Here is a 9,780-nt window from a genome sequence, read left to right as displayed (position 1 = left end):
AAGATGGCAATGGCCACGCTGTCTTGGAGCATTGTGCCCTGGAGACCCAAGATGGAAGAAGCCCAAATGTGGCTCGGGAGCCTGGCCATCCTCCCTCCATCTTGGCTCCTCCACCTCCTGCTACCACAACCTTCTCTTCCACTTTGAATGAACCTCCAGACTCCACCCCCATGACTGCAGGTCACACCTCCACTGTCATTCATTCCACCTCCACCCTGGGCCACAGCTCCAGAAAATGACAACATGGCAGCGCCCTTTACTCGCCCTCTGGCAACAACATAAACCCCATGGTCAAGGATACTAAGCCTGGCTGTCACACTATTTCTAATCCAAGTGTTTCTGCTCCAAGTTATTCTTCCTCCCCAGAAGACACTTTGGATTCCCCAGAGCCACCTCTCCCCTCAAGCCTAGAAGATCCCTGGGAAAGGATCTGGAAGGAAGCAGTTAAGGAAGGAGACTGGCAAATAGTCTTGAAACTCTTCATTGCCCCAGGACATGATGAAAGAAGGGAGCAGAATCCCAGGTATCAGCCATTGGTTTACAGGGAAATCAAGGAGCTGTGTAGGGCAGCTAAAGACTAGAGGCAGGACTCACCTTGTTTCAATGGCATAATGAGGGCCATGTTCACAGCACATGTAACCCCCTCTGATATAAAATATATTATGACCTTGTTTTTATCACCTACAGAATACACTCTGTGGGAAAGGGGGATGGAAGTGATTACTAAATCAATTAATAGCAGATTATGCTAATAATGAGGCAAGGGCGCAATTGACAATCAGTCATCTAGCTGGAGAAGGGCAACACAGCCTGCCAGATGATCAAGCAGCAGGTATCCCCAGAGAAGTATTGGACGATATAAAAGAGATGGCTTTGAAAGCTTTAATCCAGGTACCGGATGGTAGCACCCCCCGTTTGGACTATGTAAACATAAGACAAGAACCCAGAGAGCCCTGCATGAAATTTATTGAACGCCTTAAACAGGCACTAGAGAAACAAGTCCGGGATGAAAAGACTCAAAATTAATTACTAAACTCATTGTGTGTAGCCAATGCCAACCTGGAATGTAAGAAAGGGCTGCGTGCCCTTCCACTAGAGATGGAACCCACACTCCTGCAGATGATTGAGGCTCTAATTGCCTCAGAACAGCAGAACATGTAGCGGCCGTACAAGCCCAGGCCATTGGGCAAGGAGTTGCAGAGGCCCTAGTGGCCATGCCATTCCCCTTTAAGGGTCCCCAGCAACAATTACAGGGCCCAAAAATATGTTTCTGGTGTGGTCAACAAGAACATTTTAGAAAATATTGTCTCTGGGGTAGGGGGGTATCCGGTCCCTAACAGAAATCAACATCAAACTAAGCAGAATTTCTCATTTTGCAATGGCCCAGTGCAGGTTGGGATGATGATCCACCCTCACAGCTGGCCTAGGGCAGGCCTGGAGTGGCCATGCTGGCACCTTGGTGGCACCTTGGGCTTGGCACAGCCTTGAGGATGGTCTATGTTTTCTACAGAGAAACTCAAGAGTTTAAGAGTGCTTCAAAACATTAAAAAGACAAAACCCCTCTTTGGCTGTGTGCAGCCAGATCTCCAAGCAAAGCAGATCCCAAGTGAGTGAGGAGAGACAGGATGGGGTTGGGGAATGTGGAGCAAGGTTGTTGACACTGGGTCAGAGCTCAAGGCACAGCTTCTCTGACCAGGCCAGACCTCCTTAGGAGAGTCCCTGGATCAATATCAATCACAGAATGCTGCAATCACCTCTTGTGTACTAAGAAAAATAATAAAAGACATCCTTTAAAATAGGAACACATGTTTATTAGAAAATCTTTGAAATATTTCTCCAAGAGGAAAACTTCCTGATGAACAGCACTAGAGCAGAGGGAAATCAAGGCAGAGCCATGGTTTGTCAGGACTTCCTTGATGCTAATAAGCCCCATGGTGCATTTGGAGCTGAGCCCTGGAACCTCAGGCCCTGAGAGGAGATTGTACAAACTTTTCCAGGAGTCAAAATCAGAAGAAACACCCAAAGTGTGTCAATGCATGAATGGGTCCCACTAAGGTCCATCCCCAACACAGGCTCCTCATGGACTCCTTGGAGGAGAGAATTGGAGGCCAGGATGGCACAATAAACATCTCAGAGATTCAATGTGGAAAGGAAAATCCAAAGTACCTTAAACATCTTGACTACCTCAAAGTATTAACTAGCCCAACAGAGTGTCAGTAGAAAGCTCTCAGGGGACTCATTAAAGCAGATAATTGAGGCCATGATTGCAGAAACCTCTCACAGAGTCTGTATCAAAAGGGAAACACCAAGTACCTGAAAATAACTGAAGTACCTTGAAGCATTAATGAGCCCCACTGAGTGTTGCTACTGACAAAGCCTCTCCAGGGACTAAATACAGCAGATAATTGGAGGCCATGATTGCACAAACTTCTCAGAAAGTCAAGGTAAAAGCCAAACCCAAAGTCCTTAGAAAAACCTGTAGTCCCTGGGAGCATGAAGGAACCACCAGGGCCATTCCTGAGCAAGGCTCCCCAGGGACTCCTTCCAGCAGATCCTGGAGGCCACTGGGATGTGGGCTAGGGGGGGATGCTGAGGGCAGGACAAGGGGCTGACAGTGCCCAGCCTGGCTGGGGCTGTGCCAGGAGGCCCCAGGGCCTCAGGACAAGGTGTCTCCTCCCAGCCCTTGGCGGCACAGACCCTGCTGTGCCCCAGGCCACCAAGACTTGGCTTCTCTTTGTCCCCACCTGTCATCACTGCCTCCAGTTCTCTGCTCTGCCTGGGGCCTGGGGACACTTTCTCAGTCGTGTCCCTCAGTGGGACCCATTAAAAGTCCAAGAAACTTTGAAGCTGGATTCTGACTTGGGGTTCTGGAGAGGTTTCTTCAGCTGCCTCTCAGGGACTGATGTTCAGGACCTGAGCACAAAGCCCCAGAGGGTCATTAAAGTCCTTGTGCTGTGTCTGTGCTGCTGAGCTGGGCTGGGCTCCTGGCACAGAGGCAGCTCCTGGCAACCAAGAAGAGCTTCAAAAGCACATTTCTCTTGATGAGCAGCTCTTCTGCCAGCCCAGCAGGGCTGGGGCACTGCCTGCAGCCAGCCTGGGCACAGCCCAGAGGCACAGAGAACTTCAATCAGTCAGGGCTGGGAAGGTGCTGAGAAGTGCCTGGGGCAGAATCCCTGCCAGCCCTTGGCACAGGAACCTCTGGCTGCAGGACAATGCAGCTGCAGCTCCTGGAGCCATCTCCTAAAGCTGGAACATCCCAATGCCTACAGACTCTGTGAGTACATTCTCTGATTGTCTCTGGTGCAGAGCAGCCAGGGGTGCCCAGGGCTGTCCTGCAGAGCAGGCTCCTGCAGCCCAGGGCGCTGTGCTGGGGCAGGGACTCTGCTGCCTGCCAGGGACAGCTCTCAGCCAGCCCGGGGAGCTGCTCCCAGCACTGGGGGACAAGATTTGGGAGGAAGGAGACAGCTGGTAAGGGTTGGAAGTGTTCTCCTTGTGTGGTGAGGATGCTGCATTGTTTAGAATTGTTCTCAGCATGGTGTTTAACTCCAGAACATTTCAAATGAGGTTACATAGGAAGCAGAACAAGTGATGGGCTGCATAAAAGGGAAAATCCTGCTTTTTAAATCTCTTTTTCTGGGTTGCCTAGATGGGAAATTGCACATAGATATTCATCTCTATGTTCAGTTGAGAAAAATAAAAACATTTTTTCTCAGTTGGTAATTAAACAGGCAGAGAAAAAAATCAGCACAGGGCCCCTTCCAGGCAGCATCAGTGTCACTTTTCCAGCATCCTCAGGGTTGTTCTGATGTTGCCATCAGAGCCTGCAGAGCCAGAGCTGCCCCTGGGCAGTGCCTGAGCTGGGAGGGGTCTGCAGGCCAGAGCTGAGCCTCCAGGGCTGGGCTGGGCTCTGGCAGCAGTGGCAGGGCTCAGCCCTGGGCACAGGGAAGAAGCTGCTGGCAGGGACAGCTCCAGGCAGCAGAGCCCTGGGCAGGCAGAGGGGGGAAAGTGCCCCCAGGCTGTGCTGGGATATTTAAAGTCCTCTCCTAATTCAACTATTCCATGATTACTTTTTTTACAGATCCCCTTGCCAAGGAACAACAAATGTCCAACAGCAGCTCCATCAGCCACTTCCTCCTGCTGGCATTGGCAGACATGCAGCAGCTGCAGCTCCTGCACTTCTGCCTCTTGCTGGGCATCTCCCTGGCTGCCCTCCTGGCCAACGGCCTCATCATAAGCGCCGTAGCCTGCGGCCAGCACCTGCACACGCCCATGTTCTTCTTCCTGCTCCACCTGGCCCTCAGCGACCTGGGCTCCATCTGCACCACTGTCCCCAAAGCCATGCACAATTCCCTCTGGAACACCACGACCATCTCCTACACAGGATGTGCTGTACAGCTATTTTTCTTTGTCTTTTTCATCTCAGCAGAGTTTTATCTCCTGACCATCATGTGTTACGACCGCTACGTGTCCATCTGCAAACCCCTGCACTACGGGACCCTCCTGGGCAGCAGAGCTTGTGCCCACATGGCAGTAGCTGCCTGGGCCAGTGCCTTTCTCACTGCTCTCATGCACACAGCCAATACATTTTCCCTGCCCCTGTGCCATGGCAATGTCCTGGGCCAGTTCTTCTGTGAAATCCCACAGATCCTCAAGCTCTCCTGCTCCAATTCTTACCTCAGGGAACTTGGACTTCTTGTGTTTTCCATATGTTTAGCACTTGGTTGTTTTGTGTTCATTGTTTTCTCCTATGTGCAGATCTTCAGAGCCGTGCTGAGGATCCCCTCTGAGCAGGGACGGCACAAAGCCTTTTCCACCTGCCTCCCTCACCTGGCCGTGGTCTCTCTGTTTATCAGCACTGCTCTATTTTCTGACCTGAAGCCCGCCTCCATCTCCTCCCCATCCCTGGATCTGTCCCTGTCAGTTCTATACTCAGTGGTGCCTCCAGCTCTGAATCCCCTCATCTACAGCCTGAGGAACCAGGAGCTCAAGGCTGCAGTGTGGAGACTGACGACTGGATGCTTTCAGGGACATTAAACTGCTGGCCAATTTCATCAAATCAATTGTCATAAAAGTAATTTTTAATACTTCTTTTTGGTTTTATTTTAGACGTTATTTTACTTTGTTTTACTTTTTTAATATTGCCCACAAAGTAATGTCATTATTTGTGCCATCTCTCATTTTCTTTTTCTCCACCTTCCCTGTGGCCACACACTGTATCAATGAGGGGCTGCAGTCTCAGTGGCTTTAACGGAACTAAAGGATCTCCCAACAGAGTTTTCCGCAGAGATGCCATTGTGTTGCTTCCTCTGGAGCTGCAGCAACAATGTCTGTGAGCAGAGCTGGGGCAGATCAGTGCTGGCACAGCAGCTGTGCCCAGCAGCAGCAGCAGCACTTGGTGTTGCCAGTGCTGCTGCCGTGGCCCTGCCCCGCTGCTCTGGTGGCCCTGGTGTTGCTGCAGGGCCTGAGTGCTCTCGGGGCCGGGCACAGTCCTGGGGGTGGCAGTGCCGGGGCTGCAGCAGAGACGAGTTGTATAATATAAATAATTTGTAATATAAATAATCTTTGATAATTCTTTTGGGTTTGGTTATGCATTTGTTCTTTTTTCCCCTGCATTTTAGGTTTTTAATATTGTCCACAATGTAAACCTATTGTTTGTGCCATTTTCCATTTTGTTTCTCTCCCTTCCCTGTGGCCACACACTGTGTCAATGAGGGTCAGTGCTCTTACTGGCTGTTATGGTTTGACTCTGGCACAGGGCCAGGGCCTCTATGAAAGGTGTATTTCTAAAATGGTTACCGGGAGATGTGACCCGGAAACAGAACAGAGCAGGCTCTTACTTGGGGATGGAGGGAAAAACACAACACTTTATTAATTACAATATCTAAAAAGGAACACACACACAAATCTAAGAATGAAAACCCTCCAAATACATTCCTCCTCCTCCCCTCCATTTTCTCCACAGAATGAAATAACATCATTGGTGACAGGGTGAAAATCTATCTCTCACATAATCAACTTTCAGTCCATCATCAACCCTCAAATAATCAACCTTCAAATCCATCATGAAGAGAGGAGTCCCCCCCTTGCACCACAGGCTTCCCCCGGAAACACAATTGAAACCTCTTGTGCTTCGGTGTCACTTGTGGCACCACCCAGAGAACATCGGCCCTGGCGACTTCTCCCCTCATGTCCAGTGCTCTCACCACTGGACACGGGCCAGGACTGCTTTTAGGGTTCCATGTTTAAGGATGCTCCACCCAGTTCCAAAAGCAGCAGTCTCTCAACTTTGGGACATCAATCCCCCCAGATTTCACCCCCTGGGGCTGAGGGGCCTCGTGAACAGAGATCTCAAACCCTCTCTGAGGACAGAGGGCATCTCACATCCTCCTCACCCATCTCTGTTCTCGCCACTGCTTCACTCTTGACTCCAAGGTGCTGCCTCTCCCTAAATACAGTCTCCGGGTCACAGGAAAAACATGGGTCCATCCATGGCCATACAAGAAAGAGTCCAGCTCAAGGCCACTCCATCATCTCTTCCCACCCAGGACTCTTCTCACCTCTTCCAACTTTCCTCGCACTTGCCCATTTTGTCATGCTTCATCTCTCTCTCTCTCTCCTCATTCTGATTCAGGACGATCAGTATTTGTAAGGTTTCCATTATTCTTCCAAGGGGTTAAAATCTTCGCCTCTGTCTGCCCAGGACTCCCACAGCTGCTGGCCATGATGCCAGTCCATGATACCAAATTTCAAGGCAGCACAGGCACTGGCTCTCTCTCTCTCTCTCTCTCTATCTCTCTCCAGCGGGGTAGGAGGGGGGCCCGATGCTTCTCAGGCTCCTCCACCCTTCCATCTTGCAAGGCCTTCACCCCCCTCCTCTGCCCGAGGCTCCGGCCTACCTCACCTGGCCGCATGGCTTCCCTCCCCCAGCCAGCCCCAGCTGGGCAGGGGAGCTCCGAGCTCCTCCACTGACCGGGACCAAGAGAGAGCTCTCCTGGGAGTTCTTGCTTTTAACCCCCTGTGTTCTCAGAGGCGGTCCACACCTTCAGTGGCCAAACCAGGTGCCAATATTCCAATCCAAGCACTGATTGGTTTGACCACAACCTCCCAAAAAACTCACTTCCTTCTTAACCTGTGAGAGGTTGGGAGAAAATTTGCCCTGGTATCATTTTGTCACAGTACGTATCATTTTTAAAGTAACCCCAAAACCACATAGTTAGCATGTGATAGCTCTGAATCCATGTGTCTGCCTTGCAGTGGAAGTTAAAGATCCATTAAATCCTTACCTTATTAACCCATAAAGCAAACTGGATAACAGCCACAGCAGCCTTAGCTATGGTTAGCCTGTGTTCCCAGGGATGTCGGGGTGCTGCTGATGGGGCAGAAGGAAGAGCTCCAGGCCCTCTGTGAGGGTGAGCGAGGGCAGCGGGCTGTCAGCGGGGCTGGCCGGGTGAGCTGCAATGCCTGGGCAGGGAGCTGCAATCCCTGCCCCGGCTGCGGTGGGCTTTGCTCCTTTTGTGGACAAGGGGTGGCGTGGGCAGAGCACACAGAGATTTTAGGGACATGGGTGAGGGGATTCATGGCTAGCACCTTGCAGCTGTTCCCCTTGGCTGCTCTTGTCTTGTGGGCATGGCAAGAGCTGGGTGGGATGGCCCTGGCAGGAAGGTCTCCTTGGATTCCTGAAGATCCAGGTTCTGACAGTGGCTCTGTTCCTCTCTCTTCCAGCCCCTCAAGCCCTGAGTGAAAACAACAGCCCCTCCCACATAAGCATATTTGTTCAGGTGATGTTCCAGGGAAGAGCTGCAGAACTACTTTCATTTGCTGGCTCAGAAGAGCCTGTGTCTCTTTAAGACCTTCAGATCCCTTGGAAGGTGAGACCACCTGGAGACCAGAGGAGACCAGCTGGAGCTCCAGGCATAGCTGATGACTGGCACAGCTGAGCCTGTGGGAAGCTCCCATAGCTCCTGCCTTCTCCCTCCCTGCTGACAGCTGCCTCCCTCCAGCCCTCAGACCCTGCCCATCCCCTTTCTTCCCTCCCAGCTCACCCCTTTGCTTCCCCTGCCATTACTAAACAGTTTGGCTTCCTCGCTTTGCCTGCATCTCTGTGGAACTGATGCGATGCAAATCCAGAGCCCTGGGACACACAGGCCCCTCCTGCTGTTCTCTTCCACGCCGTGTTTTGTGCACAGACACAGAGGAACAAGGGCAGATCAGGCTGGAAAGGTCCCTGTGGTGAAGGTCCAGTTCCACAACACTGTGCAGTTACAGATCTTGCTGAGCACCCTGGAGCCCCTGGACTTTGGAAGAGCCAACCTGAGGATGCTCTGAACCCAGCTGTGAGGGATTCCATGGCAAGCATCCACAGAGGGCAAAGGAGCTTGGAAATGCTGGATGGTTTCAAGAGCATCTTCCTGAAAGCACAGCAGTGCTCCATCCCTGCACAGGATCAGGAAGAGGGCAGAACCAGAGACCATCCGAGCTTAAGAGAGCTTTGGGTGTGCCTAAGGGCAAATGAAGCAGCAGCACGGTGCCCAAGACTCAGAAGTGCAACCGTGCCAGTGCCCGGAGCCCTGTCAGACAGTGCTGGGATCTTGGGTGTGGTTCTGGTCCCCACAGCTGAGGAATGGCAGCCCCAGCCTCAGACCCAGTCAGAAATCTAAGCAAGTGAGACCAGAGGGAGGGCACCCTTCCAGTTTCTCTGGGGCATGGCCGCCAAACAACCCCTGCTGCTTCTTCCTCCGCCTGTGTTTGGGGTGTGCTGCTGGCAGAGCCAGCTAGGTTGTGCTCTGTGTTCCAAAGCCTGTTGGGTGCAGGCATGAAAAGCACTGTGTGCACAGTGGAGAGTCCTGGAAGGTGCTGGCAAGAGCATCCTGCAGGGACAGGGCTCTGGTGTCTGGCTGGAAAAGCCTGGTTTTGCTGCTGTGACCACAGGCAGGAGTTGAGGCAGCTGAAGAGGCAGTGAGCAGCCTGTGTTTGTAGAGGGCCTGGGGCTGCACGCCTGAACCTCCACCTGGAAACTCACTTGGGGAATACGAGCTAGAGCTGGAGTGCCTGTCCTGAAAGATCCTGAAGTCATTCAGCCTTGCCAGCTTTTCTTAAGGTGTTCCCCAGGAAAGCTACACATTTGGGGAAATGCCTTTGGAGGAAAGGGGCTTGCTTCTCAAGGAAAATGCTTCCCAGGGAGCTCCCAGTGAGGTAGGTAAAAGTGTCCCTTTTGGCTCTCTGTGCTCCTTTCAGTCCTTGAGGCCTGTTGCACTTGGCAGAGGGGCAGGGCAGTGAATAGCGGGTTTGGCATCTGCCTGGACCTGTGGAGACCAACCCAAGCACCTGCAGCAGGGTGTCTTCCCCCACTTTGGACAGAGGTGTGAGCAGGAGAATCTCTGTCCAGCCACAAGCTCCAAAACTCTCTGAGATCTGTGAATTAAAAGTCTTTATGCACACACTTTTCACATCTTCCCTGTCTGCTGTGTTTCAACTCTTGGCAAGATGCAATTGCCTCTTGCTTGGTGGAAGCTGCTGTGGCCCAGGGCCAGCACAGAGCTGGGCTGGGTGGGTCAGGCAGCATGGCAAGTCTTGGTGTGTCCCTGGCCTCAGAAAAGGCTTGGAAGCTTTGCCTCCCCAGGTGTTCTGCTCATTGGCTCTCCCTGTGCATCTTGGAGAGAACAAGGTAGGCATTTCTGGCAGCTTGGCATCAGCAGGCTTTAAACTGGGGCCGTGTTGTGGAGCAAGCCCAGCTGAGATACCCTGAGAGGAGCCCAGTGCTCCTTGCTCCCCTCTGCTGAC

General features: G+C 52.1%; 1 protein-coding gene and 1 pseudogene across 1 annotated transcript; one reads left to right on the top strand and one right to left on the bottom strand.

The window, feature by feature from the left end:
- The window catches only part of LOC135305566 (zinc finger protein OZF-like), a 128,753-nt pseudogene that overhangs the window by 56,548 nt on the left and 62,425 nt on the right, over positions 1 to 9,780 (bottom strand).
- LOC135305634 (olfactory receptor 14J1-like) lies at positions 4,102 to 5,309 on the top strand. Its single transcript, XM_064429372.1, has one exon. It carries the CDS (start codon positions 4,102 to 4,104, stop codon positions 5,032 to 5,034), a length of 933 nt encoding a protein of 310 aa, XP_064285442.1. The 3' UTR covers positions 5,035 to 5,309.

Source organism: Passer domesticus, chromosome 8, assembly GCF_036417665.1.
Source record: "Passer domesticus isolate bPasDom1 chromosome 8, bPasDom1.hap1, whole genome shotgun sequence".
In the NCBI taxonomy this organism is placed as follows: Eukaryota; Metazoa; Chordata; class Aves; order Passeriformes; family Passeridae; genus Passer; species Passer domesticus.
This window is presented reverse-complemented; position numbering and strand designations above follow the sequence as displayed.

Bases quoted from the DNA above. Each gene is read 5' to 3' on its own strand.
- LOC135305634 (XM_064429372.1), top strand. From the start codon at position 4,102: ATGTCCAACAGCAGCTCCATCAGCCACTTCCTCCTGCTGGCATTGGCA.